General features: G+C 39.3%; 1 protein-coding gene across 1 annotated transcript in view; it reads left to right on the top strand.

Annotated features, from left to right (window-relative positions):
* Nucleotides 1-20,985, top strand: part of MYO5A (myosin VA) — a 159,624-nt gene that overhangs the window by 38,466 nt on the left and 100,173 nt on the right. Inside the window, exons 2-4 of the mRNA XM_074327734.1 lie at nt 14,932-15,042; nt 18,016-18,187; nt 20,344-20,488. Of these exons, the coding sequence (XP_074183835.1) occupies nt 14,932-15,042; nt 18,016-18,187; nt 20,344-20,488 (428 nt within the window). The remainder of the gene's footprint in view (nt 1-14,931; nt 15,043-18,015; nt 18,188-20,343; nt 20,489-20,985) is intronic.

Genomic DNA, 20,985 nt, shown 5'->3' on the forward strand with positions numbered 1-20,985 from the left:
TCATAAAGTCAGATGGGATCAGTCCTCCTACTTGGTTCTTCTTCAAGATTGTGCTGGCTCTTCTGGGTCGTCCTCTCCATAGAAGTTTTAGAATCAGCTTGTAGATATCCGTGAAATAACTTGCTGGGATTTTGCTTGGGATTGCAATGAATCCACAGATCAAGTTGGGAAGAACTGACATCTTGATAATACTGAGTCTTCCTGGTCATGAACGTGGAATATCTCTCTACTTATTTAGTTCTTACTTGATTTTATTCATCAGCATTTTGTAGTTTCCTCGTATAAATCTTGTGCATATTTTGTTAGATTTACACCTGTGTATTTCATTTTTGGTGGGTGCTAATGTAAATGGTACTGTTTTTAATTTCAAATTCCACTTGTTCATTGCTGGTGGTAATTTTTCATACAGTATGTTTAATATGTTATCCATAATCACGCATATATATATATATATATATATATATATACACACACACACATACCGTTCATTCATGTGCCAGCCACTGTTCTAGATGGTAGAGGTGCAGCAGTGGGCAAAAATAGAAGGGATGGAGCTTCCTGGGAGGAAAGCAGCAAATGTCATGTCTTAGCTGTGGTAAGCGCCAAAGAGGGGAGGTTCATAGTGCTGTGAAGGCACACAGAGCCGCAGGAACTGATCATTCGGGGCTGCTTCTCTGAAAAAGTATAGGCCAAGCTGAGGTTTGAAAGAAGCCTAATTATTCATGAGGAGGGGAGAGGAGAGTTGCTAGCAGAGGGCATGGATTGCAAGAAGTCCTGTGGTGGGGCGAGTCCAGCACCTTTGAGGAACTGAGAAAAGGCCAGTGGGGTTGGAGTACAAAACAATCAAGGGGGCAGTGTGATGAGAGATAAAGCTGGAAGGAGGGGCCGGCGACTTTGTAGGCCAAGGCTGAGCTAGGATGTCGGGGCGGGGTTGGGGTAGAGGAGACAGCCCATGGTTAGAACAGTCACTTTCAGAGACCTCTTTCCATAATTTTCACTTTCATCACAGTTGCCAACAGGGGGCTTTCAGAGCTCTCGCCTACAAGGAACGTTTATTTGTTTATTTATTTATTATCTTTTAAGGAGTGTGCGCACTAATGGGGAAGAGCAGAGATACAGCGTTCAAGGCAGGGCCAGGCCCACTATCCAGCTCTGGTCTCCCTTCCCCAGAGAGGTCCTCACAGAGTGTCACTCATTCATGACCAGGCAAAGGATAAATGTGCAGATGCCACAGCCTCCCAGCCTTTTTCACAGAGTGGAAATCATTAATGAAAACCTCTGACTGTCAAGCCACTATATTGTCTGGCTCTATAAATAGATATTGAACAAAAATAAAATCATAAAATTATGCTGTTTTGCAACTTGCCCTTTTTCAATTGACAGTATCTTTCCATGGCATCACCTACCTTATAGTTTTTTAGTATTCCTTTGTATAGCTGTACCATAATCTGTTAACTATATATTACCAAGTTATATATATATATATATATATATATATATATATATATACACACACACACACCTTTGTGTCCTTTCTGAATTTTTACTTTTACAAACAACGATGCAGAACATTTTGGAAATAAAGTTGACCCCTGCACAGTTCAAATCCATGTTGTTCAGGGTCAACTGTAATTGTTTGTACTTTCAGTATCCATGGGAAAAATTCCTAGATATAGACTTTCTGAGTCAAGGATATGCATATTTTAAAATCTTTTGGTTTTATTATAAAATAATACTTATAAAAAATGTAAAATATAGAAATACATAAAGTACAAAATCAAGTCTGCCCTCCTCCCAGCTTGGTATGCATGCATCCCTGCAATATACATCTTACATTGTAAAAGAAAGGACCAAAATACAATCTAAAAAGCTTGTGCCTGTTTATCCTATCACCCATCCATGAAAATGCCCGATTTTCTACTTTTTTTCCTATGCATGTTATTATCAACCCTTTAAATCTTTTTAAATCCAATTTTTTTAAATTAAATTTATTGGGGTGACATTGGTTACTAAAATTATATAGGTTTCAAGTGTATATTTCTATGATACATCATCTATATATTGCATTGTGTGTTCACCACCCAGAGTCAGTTTGCCTTCCATCACCATATAATATACAAAATATTAAATTGTGTTTTTAAATGTGCGTTTCTTTAATTATTAGTGAGATTGAACATCTTCTTTTATGTTTTTGATTTTTGTTTCTTTTTTTAGTGGTGCTTCTATGAGTTGCCTGTTTTTTTCATTTGTTTGTTTTTTCACCTATTTTGCTACTGGACTGTTTACCTTTTTCTTATTAATTTGTAAGAGTTCTTTATACATTAAGAAAGTTAGTTTGTTACGATTTTTTTTTTTTTTGGCCAATTTGTGTTTTGACTTTATTTATGATGTATTTTGCTACCCAGAAGTTTTTCATTTCCTTAAACATCTTTTAAGCCAGCCTTTCTTCTGAAAATAGGGCGTAGGTCAACTTTCATAGCTGCTTTTCCCAGCTGAAATTCAGCTACAAGGACACTTAAAGAAAGAGGAGCAGTGGATGAGATAAAGGAGCGGGCTGCAGCACAGGGGTCAGTGCTTCCATTCAGAAGCAGGCCAGCCAGGATCTTTTCCTCAGCCGACTGACCCAGCCTGCAAGCTGTCCTGCTCATTTGCCCTCTCAAACCTAGGTCATTACAGGGTCTCTCCTTTGCCCCCACCCCCGATATTACAACCAGGACTCTTGTTTCCAGGGCCAGAAATCTCCCCTCCAGCTTCCACCGCTCATGAGGCACTAGCAGCTGAACTGCCCGTCCAGCCCCTGCCTTTTGGTGAAGCTGACTCCCAGTCACTCCGATGCGAGCCTGATTTGCCTAATATGAATGGCATTTTGGAAGCAATTATGTGGGAATTAGGTAAATCTTATCTACAGACAGAATGTGAGTGGTAGCAGTATACACATAACTGGGGGGAGAACAACTAATTACAAGCAGAAGTTGTACATGGTCCACTTCCGATTATGATGAAAGAACTGCCGATTAGAACTAGGCCATTAGAAACATCTGGTCACTCATTACCCTACCGAAAAGCCTTTGATGAATCCCTATCTGCAGTATAAAGGCCAAACTGCCTAACATTGCCTGTGAGGTCTTTCATATCCTGGTCCTAACCAGTTTTTTTCAGCTGGCTAAACACTGTGCTAAGCTTTTTGATTCCACACATATTTATTGAGTACGTTTTACTTGCCAGACATTGTTCTATAGGGTCTGGAATTAGTGGTCTAGATCCCTGCTCTGACATGGCTTTCAGGCTAACTGGGGAGACAGATAATCCCAAGTAAACAAAGCAATTTGTAGTGTGGCCAGGGAGGATGTTGCTGAGGAGACGTGTAAACTGAGATCTGCAGAAGGAACTGGCGACTGTAGGAAGATTTGGGGGATGAGTGGAGGATGCTCTAGGCAGAGAGCTCAGTAACAAACATGAGGTAAGCAAGAGTTTGGGGTATCCTGAGAACAACAGACGGCTGGCACAGCCAGAGCTCAGGGGAGGGACAATACTCCAGTCAGGTGACTAAACCCGAGGCAGGGCCGACTCACACAGTGCAAGGTAGCATATAGTAAAGGAATTGAGATTAAACACAGTGGGGGGCTTCAATCTGTGGTTGTGGTGGGTAGGGGGTGATGACACTATGATGTAATGGTCTTTAAACTTCATCTCATTGATCTGCATAACAACTTTCTGACATAGGTATTATAAATAACCAGTTTTATGATTGAGGGCCTTGAGGAAGGAGGTTGGGTAGTTTGCTCAAGGTCATACAACTGGAAAGTATTGGAGCCACTGGATCTGTCTGACTCCAGAGCTCGTGCTCTTAATCTTGACTTTCAATTATATACTAGCTTTATTTTGTGACTGAGAACATTGAAATTCAGAGAGATTAAAAAATAAGCTAGAATGAGTAAGAGGATGTGAGGCACTGTTAAAAAAAATTGACTTCAATCTGGGAGGATAATGAATGAGCTTCTTATCTGGTGGAATCTCAGAAAGCTATGAAGCACATGAAGAGGGCAACCTGGACTTATTCACCATATCAATAAGAACTCAGGAGCATCTCTTGAAGATTCAAAGAAGTAATTACACGTCAAATAAAAGGAAGTGATTTTTAAGCAGTGGGTAGTAAACAGAAGAAGCCGATTATCCCACGTACAGATTGAAAAGAAAATAAATTTAGAGCAGCTTTTCTGAAGGCTGTAGAGTGAGCTAGCAAAACAGAACCTATTTTGTATGAAGCACACTAAAATACCAATGAAATTGTCTGTAATGGAAGCTTAAATAACTAAGAAAATTAGGGAAGAATGAGTAAGAGGAAACTAACTCTATGTATAATAATAAAACATGAAAGCAATTTTAGGTGTGATAATTTTGCAATATTTAAAAATTTTAGTTTTTTATGTATTAAGAAGTACATAAACTCATGTTTTTCTGGGTTTTTTGTTTTGTTTTTTTAAGTGAGAAGCCACTATAGAAGGATAGAAGGAAATAATATCTTTCCTCAGTCATACAGACAGAATGGCATTCTTATTTCCAGGGAAATCCATTTGGTCTGCTAGAAAAGGATGTTGCGGTCAGTGTCAGGACACTAGCTTGACATCTGAGGAAAAAGCTGAGGCATAAGTTCTTTCAGAACCCCTGCTTGTTTGTGCTGCATCTATCTTTCAAAATATTCTCTCAGCATATACATGGGAGTAACTCTTGCTCAAATGTCCTTTATTTCATGAACTATGAGATTTTTACAACCTAAAATAGAGTGACAGTTGATTTTGATTTTTCTGTTATAACCCTCCCCCACCCGCCATTGTCCTGTCAGATCCTCTCATTCCTATTGAGAACCCCCAACCAACCAATTCAAATGATCTTTATCAATTCAGTAATACCATTTAGCACCTAAGGCTGTCACAATTAAGGAAAGAAGAGTACACTCTTGGTCTTTCTAGAAGTTTGGGAATTGTTGAGCCAGAGTTTCATAGCCTCAATATCTAATTATTTCTGCTTCTTGGTTCTCTAGCAATTGTCTTACCAGGATCAAGGTGCAAGCGTGGCGAGCAGCTGTCTTGGGTCCAGCACGACTTCTGTTGTTCTCCTCTTCCTTTGGAGTAACTCTGGGGTCACCTGCTTCCTTGGTACTCATTGTGCCTTCAATATATCAAATGAACACTGCAGCCTTATGTTATTAGCTTAACCTGCTATGTATGCATTTAAAAATATTAATGCTACAAAGTAGAAATTGTGGGTTTTTCTCAAACAGTTTTTATAAGGATTCTGTTGATCAAAAGTCTACCCAAGCCATGGTCAGAGGGATAGTTAGCACATCCGATGTAAACATGAATATGTTTTACTAACCTTGAGGCTCTTCATGTTTCTCCATATTCTGTTCATCATCCTTAAAGTAGCCTCCTATTGAGAAATGCTATTTCTTTGGGGCAAGCCAGCCTTGTATTTTTAAGCGTGGACGACTGAGGTACTGCTTTTCACTCATGCTTGTATTTGGTAGCTTAATTACATTATGTTCAGTTCTCTTCTTTGTCTTCTGCCATGACGGGCTTTCTGTTTCAGCATAGTATTCCTTCACATTTCAAGTCCATGGGAGCTCTGTGGCTCCTAAAGACTAATCCATTGAACTATCCACTCACTCAACAGACATCTCTTGAGCATCTACTCTGCTAAGCACTGAGCCAGGTGTGGGGGTTATGCCAATGGCTAAATCAGATCTTGTCCTCAAGATGTCACAGTCTAGTTAAAGAGCTAGGCCTGTGAGCGGATAATACTAACGGAATGTGGCATGTGAATAGAGAGAAAAACCAGGTATTATGGAAGATCCAAACAGGAGCCCCTACCTAAACTTGGGGGTCAAGGAAGGCTTCCTGGAGGTTTTAACACTAAACTGAGTTGTTCAATAAGTTGTTCTATTTTTTGAATTCTGCTTTATTCAAGAAAGGTTGTACCTGTCTTTTAGACAAAAGTTTAAAAAGTAGAAAAAAAGAGAAGGCAAAAAATGCAGAGACAAAATAGAGTCAGAGAAGTGGCTAAGCGAATGTGTACAATGATGATCTGCTGTATTCACCAATTCTGACAAGCACATTAGGAATGCATCTTTTATCATTGGTGGTATCTTAGATTTGATGAAATAGGATATTCATTTATTCAGTAGGTAGTTGTTGGGCACCTATTATAGATCAGACACTGTGTTTAGCACTAGGCATCAGTTTTGAGCAAGATAGGCGTAAGTCTTTGTCCTCATGGCCTTTATAGTAAGAAAAGTACAGGATTATGTGAGAAAGCGTAACAGAGGGGCTTTATTTAGATGGACAGCTCAGGGAGGATAGTTCCAAATAACAGATATTCAAAGCTGAGATGTGAAAGGTAGGTGGAAATAGTAACACTACCAGTGAGGCTACGGATTCTAGGCCGAGAGAAAGTATGAGAGAGGTCTTGAGGTTTGAGGTAGCATGGATTGTTTCAGTAGTCTAAGGAAAACCAGTGCAGAGGCCCATAGTGGGATGGAGATAGGGGCTGAGCAGCAGGGGTAGTGGGCAATGTTGTGCGATGAGGCTGGGTGTGCGAGACTTTCTGGAGGCAGATGCCAAGTGATGCAAGGCTCTAGGAGGTTATGTGAATGTTTTATTTCAAGTTACTAAGGGTTTTAAGCAAGGGGAAAACATCATCAGATTTTTTTTTCCCCATTTCAAAAAGAACGTTCCGGCTGCTGAATGGAGAATGAGGGCGGAAACTTGATATAGAGCTATTTCAAGCATCAAGGTGAGAGATGATGGTGTTAGGATTTGGGGGGTGGCCATGGAGGTTGAGGGAGGTGGACCAAAGTTGCCATATATTGGAGGTAGGACTTAGTGATGGATTTGATAGGAGTCCAGGAGAGAATGGAGCTCATGATCAGTTTTCTCCCAAGAGCTGGGTCGAGTATGCCTATTACTGACATGGGGTTACTGCTGGAAGGACAGATTTCAAAGGCAGTGGAAGGAGAGTTCTGTTTGGGACTTAAATTTAAGATGTGTATGAGACACCTAAATAGAGATCTTAGATAGTTATGTGAGTCTGTGGCTCTGGAGTTGAATAAAAAGGTCTGGGCCAGGGAGAAATTTGAGAAAAAATGGTATTTAAACTCATGAGGGTGGGATACAGTGTTGATATAAAAATCACAATAGTGATCTCTAATGATAATGATAACGTTAATATTAACGAGGATGGCTAATATGTATTGTCTGCTTTCTATGTGCTGAGCACTGTTCTGAGGACTTTATGTATATTAACTAGTTTAATCCACATACTAACTCAATGTTGTAGATATTATTATTACTCTCATTGTAGATGAGGCGCAGGAAATCCACAGAGCAGGTAAACAACAAAGCCCAGACATTCTGTTCCTAAAGCCTGAGCTCTTAATATTACATTAGAAGAGAGAAGGCAATTCCAACATTTAGAGGTCGGATAGAGAAGGTGGACACGGCGCAAGAAACAGAAAAGGAGTGATTTGAGGGGTAAGAGGGAACCGTGAGAATGGAGTGTCTCAGAAGCCAAGGAGAGTATTCCAGATAGATCGTTAAGGTCAGTGATCAAATGCTGCTGAAAGGCGGGCTCTGAAAGGACACGTAGGCATTAAATGGGCGACGGGGATGGGGAAAGGGTGTGCCAGGCTTGGGGAGAATGTGAGTGAGAGGGAGATAAGGAGGAACCAGTTGTTATTTGCAGTTGTTAGAGAGCCAAGTGCAAGCCACGAATGGTGAGAGATGAGACTGGAAAAATTGGCAGGGGCCAGATCACGAGAGACCTGTAATGTGCCCTAAGTTTGCACCAGGCCATGATCTCAGCCAGAACTGTCTGTCCCCAAAGTTGGGAGCAAAACAAAGGGAACCACCTGTTACAAACGAGAGGAGCCACGTACTGGTGCCTGCTTATCTATGTTGTCTCATATAATGGATATATTCTCTGATTTCTTCAAAATTTATGATGTTGAACCATTTTATTTCAGATTTAAAAATTATCCGTGATTTCCTTAACACCAAATCATTTATCAGAGTGATAGGTATTCTGCACCAGAGGAAGATATCTATAGCAGAAGTCTGGACATATTTAACATAACCCTTTTTTATACTTCTGTCTAAACTCTTCAATGGAATATGTGTTGAAAATGGTAGGAAAGTGTTGAAAATGGTGGGAAAGCGTGAGTTGTTTTCTTAATTGGGCAACTTTGGTCACAGTCAGGAGAAAGTGATTCTTTGGGACTATGTTTGTTTTATTCTTCCTTAGACGGTACATCCTAAGCGTTTTGAAGTCAGATCGCCCTGAGTTTGAACCCTGCTTCTGTCATTTATTAGCTGAGTGACTTTGGGGCCAGTTGTTTAACCTCTCTTAGATTGTTTGTTGAGCGAGGGAATATAACAATTATAAAGAATATTGCAAAATTAAGTAAAGGAAAGTTAGGAGCATTCTCCATCCCAATCAAACAAAAAGTTTTCTGATGAAAATGATCAACATGATTCCTTTTTTTGTTGGTGATTCTGTTTTACTTTTGATTATTTTATTTACATAGAATTTTGTAATTTACCCTCAAGTACCCACTAGCTAATTGTAGACAGAAATAGTAATTTTTCTTGATGTGCATATTAAGACTGTGCTTATAAAGTGAGACCTAGTTCCAAAAATAATCTATAGGAATATTACAGAACTGCAGTATCTAAAAATATTCATTACAAAGCTCTGCCATCTCACATAAAATTCTAGAGAAATAAGGTTATTTAAGTTTTGCTCCTCGATGGTGACAAAACATAAAGTTCTTCATGAATTTAACATAATTTTCGTGTCTGCTGGAAGCTGACTTGAACTTTACTTTTAAATCATGTGCATGCGGGGTAACTTCAAGAGTTACAAAGAAATTAAAAATCTTAAATTTACCCTATCACTTTGTTTGTTTATAGAAGTAAATGAACCCAAAATAATTCCTTTATTAAAATTTTAGTCCTTGTCATCCTCAGATTATTTTTTGCTGTTATTCCCTAAGCTCGTTTCTGTGGTCAGAGCCAATTGGAACACTGCAGGATGGATGCCAGGCTGATTACAGTGGCTTTGACACATTGTCTTAGATGAGACACCGACCAGTGAAATAGCTGTGTTCATTATGATACCAAGAGGAACATTTTTGGAGTTGGGGAAGGGAGTTTCTTCTTCATGAAATTTGCTGTTTTAACTAGGGGGAAGTGTGGTAGAGTGGAGAGAGTATTTGGCTTTTAGAGTAGCCATAGATTTAACCCCAGTTCTACCACTTTTTAGGTCGAAGCCTCAATATCTGTTAAAATGGGTTAGTAATAGGGCTATGGTGATGATGGAGTGGAATTATATATGTAAACTACCTAGGTCTCTACTGACACAGGGAAAGTGCTCAGTAAATGTTAGCTCTCATTCCCCACGACCTTTGTCAAGTTCCATGAGGCAGGTTGGTGTGTGTCATTTGCTCAGCAGTAGCACGCAGCAGGGGCATAAGACACGTCCACTCTTCACCATCCCTACCCAGAATGCACCGTGTGTTCACCCCATCTCTTCTTTTCTCTTTGCTCCCATTTTAGTGTGATCCCTTACCCTGCTTTGACTCCCTGACTTCCTTTCTTTCCATCTATTCCCCCCTTTGCTGCTCCAGGAGATGACTGGTGAGAGATGGTCACAACACTTTGGCCTTTGAAGCGAGGCATTCTGGTGGGGTTGGGAGTGGGGCTGTCTGTTCTAGAAGGGAGGGATAATAACACATGAATCGTGAAGGGATTGAAGTATGGTTTGTGTGTGGGGGAGAGGAAAGGATGTTTTGTTACTTGCTCTACCCACTAAGTTCCTGGCTCTTTTTCTTTCTGTCATACCAAGATTTCCAACATAACTTAGCGGTCTAGTGTTGATTATATCTTTCTCTATTTCTAGGAATTATAGACCCTTTCAGAAGATTCTGAGAGCCTCTTGCCAATACGGGTTTTAGTCTGCCCTCTTAGAGTGTGATAACTGAGGCCAAGAATATTCATATAAAAAAACTTAATTAAGAAATTATCCTAGGCAGGCCCTATGCTAAGTGCTGAAGAGACCACGATGAAGAAGATGCACCTCCTCTCAAGGAGCTCACGGTCTCGGGGGGGAGATAGGTACACAAAGTCATCATTCAGTGGGGTAAGGATTCTAGCGGAAGATTATAGGAGGTAATGGGGACGTTGAGAATGGAGTGCCAAATGACGGTGATAAGTCAGGAAAGCCTTCTTAGGGGAGCTGGTACTTTTACACCGGTATGAAGGATAGATAGGAGTCTGCTGGCTGGAAAAACAGAGGGATTGTGTCTCAGGTGGAGGAAATAGCTAAACCAAAGGCACACAAGTGTGAGACAGCAGGGCTTTTTCAGGGTACAGCAAACCCATAGTTTGGTAGGACTGGAGAATAATAGTGGTGAGTAAAAATGGATGGAAGAATGAAATGTTTAAGAACATATTCCATTGAGGAGTTTCAATATGAGTAATGTTCTGTTTCTGAGCCTAAGTGGTGGGTGCATGGGACTTCATTACATCATTCTTTCATTCAACAAATAGTGTGTGTGTGTGTGTGTGTGTGTGTGTGTGTGTGTGTGTGGAAAGCCCATTATGTGCTTTAGAGTAGTAGTTTCTGAATTTTTTACATCAAAAACATACCATGAGGGTTATTTGAATTACTTAGTAACCACATGGAGCACTGATGTTAATGTCAGGATTCAGAGGAGGGGGTATTGATGATTCAGGATTTCTCTCCTGCTTCAGTTTGTAGCCTAGAGGGATAGTTTATATTACAGGCTTGTTTGAATTGTCACATAAAACTTTCATTTTTGCGAATATTCACAATGAGATATCAAAAAAACAACCCAAGGCGGATTCCATGTTGCCACACCGCTTGTGTTGTAATGGGGGAGCTGGAAAAGATGTGCACATGTGCTGTAAGTAAAGCAAGTCATGAATGTGGGAGTTTGGGGAAGGAGCAAGAAGCCCATGGGTCCGTCGTGTGGGACTCAGGGACCGCTCACTTATTCCTTAAGTGTTGTCAGTCTTGTTCTCGAGGCGCCTGAAACATCAGAAACAGTTGCTCTCGGTGCCCACATCTCAGCACACCTGGACTGACAACATTCAAGTTAGCAAAACTTCCAGTGAGTTATCAGCACTAATCACCGACCTCTTGAGTGTTGTCATTGTGGTAGGACACAAAAAGAAAGATAACTGGTGTCCCCTTAAGGGCGCAGGGATGGGTGTACCCGCTGGGAAGGTGTGAGGCCCTGAGAGCCTAGCCGGCACTGGTTAGTGCCCCTTTCTGGCGAGTCCTATGCAAGCAGGTCCCGCGAACCTGCCTTTCCGGGGCTCGTCCATTAGACTCTGTCAGAATTACCTCATCTCCGCCCCGCGGACGGACCTCATTCATTACATTGCACTGCAGAACGATAGATGGTTTTTATTTTCCTTGCAAACTGTAATATTATGTAACTTAACTCTGTGCAAACATTGTTCTCTCAGGTTTGACTTGTAAAATTAAGCCCATCTTCGTTTTGTCCCTACTGTCTTTCTAATCAGGTCTTCCTTTGAATTGTCATAAATCTTTGATACGTGTTTACATTTTAATGTTATCTACTTTAAGCCTTTTTCCTTTTTTCTTCATTTCCTACAGTTAGTTAGTCAGTTAGTTAGTTTGTTTTTTGGCTTTAGTGACAGTACCTCATATCCCAAATCTTTGTTTTCCCTTCTCCTACCACTTCCCACATCCGTGTTTACTCTTTCATTGCTACTACTTCAGGAATCTCTCTTCTCTCTGACTCCTCCCACTTCTCAACTGTGCTTTGTGGCTTCAGGAAAATCCTGCGGTAGGCCTGTGAAGTTTGCCTTTGCTACCTCTCATCCCAGTTCTCCCATGTTTCCCCTTCCCTTGCCCTACCTCTTCTTAAATAAAATCAACAAATGTGCTGCCCACCAACTGTGGGCAAGGAACTTGACCAACCTTAGAGAGGTTTCAGATGGGTTAAGGATATACAGCCTAGTGTGGGAGGTCAATAGACCCATAAATAACTCAAACAAGGTCTGAGGTATCATGAGTGAGATATTTGAGGTGCTCACAAGATAACGAGGGACAAAACTGGAGCAGTGTGAAGGGAAAAGGGAATGAGGAGCATTGCTTGAAAGCCCACCCTCCACCAGCTAAGAGTGAGTTACGTGACCTCCTTCCCTCCCTTGTCTTGCTGGAAGTTCTGTCCAGTCTGATTCACTTTGGTCAGGGCTATCGTTTAATAACTGCTTCTGTTTCACTAGGAAGCCCCAGAGCAGACTTATGGGTATGTGTGTCCACCCCTGTTTCTGATTCCTGCCTGACTCTTGCTTCCATGTCCCATTTCTAGATTTCCCATGTGATCTTTGGGCCTTGTCTTTCTTCCTGCACTCTGCACTGGATGTGGCTAGACTAGTTTAGTCCTATTCCCAGCACTGCCAAGTATATTTTCATAGGGAGCCTAGGAGAAGAGTGGAAAGAAGGGTTGGAAGTGACAGAGGCAATAGGAAGGGGCATTGTCAGGTTGAGATTCTCCCGGGTTTCAGCAACTAAGGTATATATACCTCCCAAATTGTCCCAGTTCTGCTGGAGTTGTCTCTGCAGTCACCATTAAAGATGGAAAGGAACCATAAAAAGACAATGGTAGGAATAGACTGATTTCTGACCTATTTCTCCTTGGATACTTTACCAAGAAACAAAGTTAGTATAAAGGGAAAGTTGGTTCACAGGGTGATGTTTGGTATTTAACTATCTTTTCTCTGCCGAGTGTCAGGGCCTTAACCTCCCTCTGCTATCTGTTGCCGACACCCAGCTTTTGGGAATCTAGCCTTTGGCAAAGTATCTGCTCATTCCTGTGTCTAAATATTTGTGAAAATCAGAGCTGTTGACAAAGAACACAAAGGCGCTTCTCTCTAGATTTAGTTAAAATCCCCGCTTGTTTAGAGCGGGTCAGGCATGCTTCTACACACTCACTTGGACCCATTTCGCTTTTTTGTGCTTTCATTGATCAGGATAGTAGGTCATTTCATGACTCTGAATCTCACATATTACATATCTTGTCTAGAGCCAGTAAATTTTTCCAGAGAAAGTTACAGAAATACTGGCTTTCTAAAGTGAGCTTCAGGGTGGGAGCAGTTGGTACACAGAAATGTTTATTGAGTGAGTAAGATTTTAGTAATGTGTACAGATATCACAGTGTATGGACTGCGTCACTGGGGAGAAAGTTATCAAACAAATTTCAGTAATGTATTGGACATAGAACATTAGCAATCACTTCTTACGGAAAAAACACTTAGTAACAATTATGCTTATGTATGGGTTTATGCTTTTCATGAGGTTTCTAAGTGTACGAGCCCTTGAGCTAAACTAGATGAGTACCGCTGTCATCCTCATTTTACAGATTCTTGAAATACAAGGTAAATGGCCAATATGGTAGTCCTGGCATTAGAACCCATAACCGAGTTCAGTATTCTTTCCTCTGCCAACTGCTGGGACAAAAAGTTTACATGAGTCTGTGATAATAAGAGAAAAATAAAGCAATGGGTGAGTTTGTTTTACCATACTATTTAATTCAATTTAAGGAGATGCCTTTTATTCTGAGATTCTTTCAACAAATCCTAAGTGCCCAGCTGTGTACCAGGTACACAGGCACTGTATACTGTATTGAACAAGACAGACATGGAGCTTATGTTCTAATGAAGGAAGAGAAATAATAAATAAGTAAACAAGCAATAACACAACAGTAAATAAGTTCAGGTAGTAATAAGAGCTCTGAAGAAAAGGAAGTTGAGAAAGGCCGGTGGTGGTGGTATTTTCATATGTGATATATTCCTGAAAATGGACGAGGTTTAAGTGTACCTGTGTTTTAAAGGGAGACTCGTTCCTGAGGAATCTAAGAAGTCATAGAACATCTCTTCAACATGGTGTTTGGAGTATTCATTCATGTTAATATATTTTGTTATTTTTCTTCAACATTGACTGGAAGTCCAAAATTGGCTTAAGACCAGAGTGTCTAGTTGAGGCTAACGATTTGCTGCTTCAGGAACCCTTGGTGGTTACCATACTTCTTTCATGATATTGAAGCTACAAGAACCAACTTTATTGCTGCCCAAATATACCATTTTTACTCATCTTTATAAAATAATGAGGCAAAGTATTAGACAATAATACTTTCTCAATTTTCTTTTATTAGCAACAGAACTACCTTTAAAGAAACTTCCAGATGCCTAGTATGTAAACCAGCTGTGAAGCCACCTGCTTGCTTTCCTCTTCTCCACACCATAATGGCCCCTGAGGAATACCTGAGAAATCACTGAGGCTTGCAGAGCATAGAATGAAAACCACAATAAAAAATTCAGATTGTAAATCCTTCTATGAAAGGATAGCTGTGCTACTGAAACTGGCAGAGCTGCCACACCAGTCATTCAAAACCATGTTTTGAAATCCATGAAAGTCTACATTTATATGCACATTTTAACCTCATTTACATTTTCAGGTAGCGTTTACTGTATAAAGCAAAGTCATACTTTCACTGTAGCTATTTCTTCCTCATACTTTTTGTGATATAGTTGACATACAACACTGTCTAAGTTTAAGGTGTACCTCATAGTGATTTGACTTGCATATATTGTGAAATTATTACACAATACGGGGCATACTTTTTATATAATGTGGGCATGATGGTACTACTTCTGGGGCTAAAATTTTTCACCTATTAATTTAAAAATTAAATTTCATATTGGCCAAGGTTTATTTTTCATAAATTATTTAATTACAAATAAATCCATGATATGTTTTCTATATCATTAAAAAGTAATTGGTTTGCTCATTTAAAAATTTTTTCTTCTTCTCATCTTCTAGTTTGCCAGAGTTTGGATACCTGATCCCGAAGAAGTTTGGAAGTCAGCAGAGCTGCTCAAAGATTATAAGCCAGGAGATAAAGTCCTCTTGCTTCACCTTGAGGAAGGAAAGGTAAAAATTTTGCTTTTATTTGTTATCATTAGCATAAAGTGACGGGAATTCAAAATAGTAACTTTGCTGTGACGTAATTGACTTCAGTTGGAGGTTAATATTTTTACTCACTGACTGATAAAAATGGCAAAAATCCATGAATTTATTATGAGTAGGTTTAGATTCACATCTAATCCTCCCAGCTATGCCTGTTTATTTGTATTTTGTTTAGGCTACCAAGAATGTTTTCATATTAACTAAGAAAACATTCAAGAAGCCAGTCTGAGATTTGATATTTGCTGGAACTAATCACTTGAGAAATATTTACTGAGAAGTTATCATATATAAGCACTTGGTTAATGACCAGAAAAGCTGAAAATCAGTTGTGTCTCTGTACTTGCCTGTTTGCATTCACTGCACTAGTGGACTTGGCTTAATTCCGCCTATTTTAATCTCTACACTGCATTTGACAGGGCATGTCACACTTTTTTCTTAAAAACCTCTGTGACATTAATTTCCTTTAAACAACTTAGTCTAGCTAGGGAAATTAGATATAAATACATGAAACATTAAATAAAATATAGAATATAAAGAGTAGTTCAATACTGCTAAGGCGTCAAAGGTAAGTTTCTGATTAACTACCAAATGAGTAACAGTATCCTTTCAGTTCACATGTATTGCACACTTACTATGTGCCAGGCATAATTCTAAGTGCTTTGTTTGCTATAACTCCTCTTGGAGGGAAATTCATTGTGGGCTGTTTGTCAGGGAACGCTTCAAGGAGGAGGAAGGATTTTGACTGGGTCTTAAAATGTAGATAGAATTTGATTGAAAAAGAGAAAGGGGGTAGACCCTATGAGGGTTGTATTTTGGAGATCATGAATGTAACAAGTTGACTGGAGCAGAGATTTAGAAAGGTTTGTGTTCCAGTTCAAGGCTTGCATATTAAGGTACCTGCTGTATTTCCACTGTAAGAGGTGGCAAAAGGTATGCTTTCTGACGTCAGAGTCAGGTAAGATAAATAGATGTATTTATGAAAAGTGTGACCCATGATATAATAAATATAAACAAGAAACAAAAGTAGAACAGAGCGGGAGTCGGCTGGATGGCTCAGTTGGTTAGAGCGCGAGCTCTCAACAACAAGGTTGCCGGTTCAATTCCCTCATGGGATGGTGGGCTGCCCCCCCCCCCCCCGCCCCGCAACTAAAGATTGAAAATGGTGACTGGACTTGTAGCTGAGCTGCACCCTCCACAACTAGACTGAAGGATGACAACTTGGAGCTGATGGGCCCTGGAGGAACACACTGTCCCCCAATATTCCCTAATAAAAAAAAAAAGGAGAAGGGAGCAGGGAGTGGTCAGGGGGCTGGTGAAGGTGAGGGGTCTGGGATTCATTCTCTGAAAAATGAGTACCCAAGGGGGAGTGAATTTCAGGGATCCAGAAGAGCATGGTGTGTTTCAGGAACTACACAAGTTCCACAAGTTCCATGTTGTTGGGGTGTAAAGTGGCCAGCACAGGACCACAGAGGGCCTGGTAGCCATGCTAAAACTCTTGGACTCCAACTGGTATGCTACAGGGAGTGATTATAGTGTTTATAAACAGAGGAAAGGTACTAGGTTTGTGTTTTAGAAAGGACTCATTGGTGACCTCCTGGTGGAGGATGAATTTCAGGACAGCAACACAGAGACAAGGAGATTAGTTGAGAAGAAGCTAGGGAAGAATTTGGCAAGCTCAGAAGGGCCTTGAATGCCAAACTAGGGAATTAATTTATTCAACACATATTGATCATCTACTCTGTGTTAGGTACACGTTTGGCGCTTTGGCCTATATTTTTTTACGTTAATTCTCACGGCAACCCTTGGGGCTTGTAGGTGGTATTAGAACTGTTTCCCCAATAAGGAAGCCAAGGCTCAGAGACGTTAAGTATTTCTGCCTGAGATCGCACAGCTGGAAGTGGCTTTTGTGTCTTGCAGGGGCCAATGCAAGGACCAGTCAGCTTTAGGGAAAGACATTGTACTCTCGTAAACAGGCAGAGAGAGGTAGAGGGGCAGATTGTAAAATTTCTCCCATTTTGCATAGTTCATTTAGACCAGATTTAATACTGGACCTCTATTTATCTCTTCAGTATTAATAAAAGTGGCTTTTTACAAAACCTGCTATCCCTCCCTACGATTAAATTGCATTTTTTTCCTTTTCACTTGTATGTTATTTGCCCTTAATATGTAGTTGTTTGACACTTCCATGCTTGGCTTTGCTATAAAGCGTATTCCCTTGGCTTAAAAGTGAATAGTCCTTCTTAACTTTTGGGGCCAAGCACTTCACAAAAAATCAAATAAAAACTGTGGACTGTCTTTCAAAAAAAGTACACATATGTGTATATATTGACAAATATATACATATATACCTAATATCAGGGGATTCTTGGATCTCTTGGGGTTTAGGGTTTCCCAAGTATATACCATGAGCCAGGCATTGCCTCATTTAATTTTTTACCACACCCCTGTGAGCTGTTTTTATTATTCTCTTTTTACAAATGAAGGATTTCGGTTAAATAACATACCTAAAACTACAAAGGAAGTTAAGTACCAGTTTTAGGATTTAAACCCAGGTAGATCTGACTCTAGAACCAAGGTCTTGACCACTTTGTTTCACTACCTTTCACTTATCGCTGCTGAAGAGAAAAAAAGAAAAAACGTAAATGAAAATTAGAAACTTCTGGTCCAATAACTGGGTAAAAAAAAGTCTAGACTATGACTGCTCAAACTATTAATATATTAGCAAAAATTATTAATATAAGTTAATACATCTAATGAAAAAAAAGACTCCTTATTTTTTGCCATTTCCATCAGTTTATGTGCTTTTGGAAGATGCCCAGGAAAAGACTGTTTAATAACTACGAAGCAAATCAGAAATAGGAAATAAGCAAAATACATGGGCCTGTTTCATGTTTATTGCCCTGATTTATCCATATGCTGTATCTTGTGCATTTGCAGGATTTGGAATATCGTCTAGATCCAAAGACCAAGGAACTGCCTCACTTAAGAAACCCTGACATCCTCGTGGGTGAAAATGACCTCACAGCCCTCAGCTATCTTCATGAGCCTGCTGTGCTCCACAATCTCAAAGTCCGCTTTATTGATTCCAAACTCATTTATACATATTGTGGTAAGTGTGCCTTGCTGTCTGAGTGGACTGGGACCTCTTTCCTCTAATGGACATAGCCTTGGAAATATTGTGCATGGGGAATGAAGACTGTGGTTGGATTTTCTCTTAGAGACAAATTCACTTCAGAGTTATCAAAAGGATTTACCAGTGTTCATTAGCTAGTTGCATTTTATGCTAAATAAGCTCTTTTGTGAACTTACATAATTTTCTCAAAATGAAAAGAACCGGGCCCCATCTTTTGGATTTTTTTCCCCCTGCAGAAGTCATATGACAAATTCAATGCCAATTTCCAGTTATTTTTATTTTTTTTATTTCTTACAAAAACTATTACATGAAGAGTCAATGTCCAAAGACTTACCTTTGGGGCTGGTTTGAGAAATTTAGTGTTCTCTTTTTCTCAATTGCTTAGAAATGCAGGACTGACTTGTCTCATAGTAACTATTCTAGCTTGATCTGCTTGCCTGGGCCCCTGCTTCTTGCAGTATTAGCTGCCTGGGACCCAGCTCAGGTTTCTTTTTCTCTCTCTTAGAAATTAAGCAGGCACATGTGTGTACATTTGGGTTCTTTTCCCTCTTTCCTTCTTTTTTCTCTCTTTCTCTATTTTCTTCTTATCTGTTATTTTCTCTCTCATTCCCGACTCTTTTTTCTCTACTGACTTCTTACCTTTCTTTCCCTAATCGTTCTTCTCTGAAACTCAGATTCGAGATTTCCATTTGTTTCCTTCTAAGTTTATTTGCTTGGTATACCCGCCTGAGTGCTGTCATTTCTTCTTTACTCTCCTGTTTTGGACAGGGACAGATATCTTTTCCTCTTCAAAGAATTTATATATTCTTCTTCAAAGAATTTTATATCCTTGATAGTAAATATTTTTCTTCCCTATCTATTAACTAAATAGTTCTTTTTCTCAATTTTCCTTTTTGTTTAATTTATTTTTTGCTTGCACATACGTTACCTTCTTGGGAAAGCCTCCCTGCCCCAACCTCCCATCTAAATCATAAACCCCTTGTCATCTTCTTAGTCTCTATCTCTCTTCTCTGTTTTATTTTTTTCCTTTTTCCTTACTACTGTTTAACCTATAATATATATTTTTTCTTATTAATTGTTTGAATTTCCTACTAGAATATAATAAGGTCCATGAGGATAAAGATTTGTTTATTTTTGTTTACTGTTGTGCAAACCTAGCACTTCTACTTGAAACATAGTTGGAAATGAAAAAATATTTGTTGAATGAATGACTTCAATAAGTTAATATATACCTACTGTAAAATTTAAGGAAATACAGAAAAAGTATAAAAAGGAAAAGAGTTACATGTAACTACATATAATTTACCACTGAAAAATAACAAATGTCATGTTGACTTACATCCTATATGTATGTATATGTGAGAGAGTATAAATAGATTTAAAATTGGAATCAGTCTCTATATAATTTTGTGTCATGTTTTCCTATGACATTTAATATTCTTTGCAAACATGATTTGTGGTGGTAGCAAAATAGTCTATTATATGGATGTAACAGAATGTATTTAAGCACTCCTTATTTTATATTTTTTATTTGTTTTATTTTTCACTATTATGAATAACATTGTGATAAACATCTTTATTTTAAAACAAGACTCTGCATGATTATTTCATTTGTATAAATTTCAAGAAGTGGAATTTTTTTTTTTCTAATTTTATTGAGGAACAGTGTGTTTCTCCAAGGCCCATCAGCTCCAAGAGGGAGCAGCTCAGCTCCAAGTCCAGTTGCCTGTTTTCAATCTTAGTTGCAGGGGGTGCAGCCCACCATCTCATGTGGGAATTGAACCGGCAACGTTGTTCTTGAGAGCTTGCGCTCTAAACAACTGAGCCATCCAGCCACCCTTAGAAGTGGAATTTTTAAATATTGTGAAAATATTTAAAGTTCTTTTAACAGTGCCACAGTTTTCATTATTTTAAATAACCTAGTTCAGTTTTTAAGTGATGATGTAGTTAGCGCTACATAGATATAATGGATTCAGAGGCAAAGGCTATGACATATTTTAATCCTTAATAATTTGTTAATTCAGTATTAACTGACATTGAAATTTGTGTTAACTGTGATTCTCACTTTACCAAGTTTGACATGTCCCTTAGGATATCACTGACTTCTTTTGCTTTTTCACGCCTTTCCCCAGGTATAGTCCTAGTAGCTATAAACCCTTATGAACAGCTGCCTATTTATGGAGAAGATATCATCAATGCATACAGTGGTCAGAACATGGGTGATATGGATCCACATATCTTTGCAGTAGCTGAAGAAGCATACAAGCAAATGGCCAGGTTGGTGGAAGCTCTATTTATTATTCATGCCTTTTATTAGATGTGATAATTCCTTCTTTGCTGAGTCACAGATATTTTAAAATACAGCAAATAGCAACTTGTAAATTATTATTAAATAAACAGCCTTGACTAGCTTGTCTCAGATGGCCTGCATTATTATTAAAATAGCCTATAAAAGGACATGTAGTTTTTAAAAACTGCCTTTGAATTTTATCGTGATCCTGTGACTTTGCAAGGACAGGTGTCATGTTTTACAGATGAGTGGATCAAGGTGTGGTGGTATTAAGTGCCTTGCCCAGTGTCTTTCAGGTAACGCGTGGCAGTTCAGAACTAAAAGGCCTAAGAGCTGCAAGAAATCTGCCTGTATCTTAGAGAATTACATGTGCAGGAAAGTGTGAATTTTAATGTTAGTATTATGTGCTGGGGCTTCAGGGGTCCTGAGCAGCATCCGCAAAATGTCTTTGATATTAACCATGGAACCCTAACATTTGGAGAGT

Source organism: Rhinolophus sinicus, linkage group LG03 (genome assembly GCF_036562045.2).
Source record: "Rhinolophus sinicus isolate RSC01 linkage group LG03, ASM3656204v1, whole genome shotgun sequence".
NCBI lineage: Eukaryota > Metazoa > Chordata > Mammalia > Chiroptera > Rhinolophidae > Rhinolophus > Rhinolophus sinicus.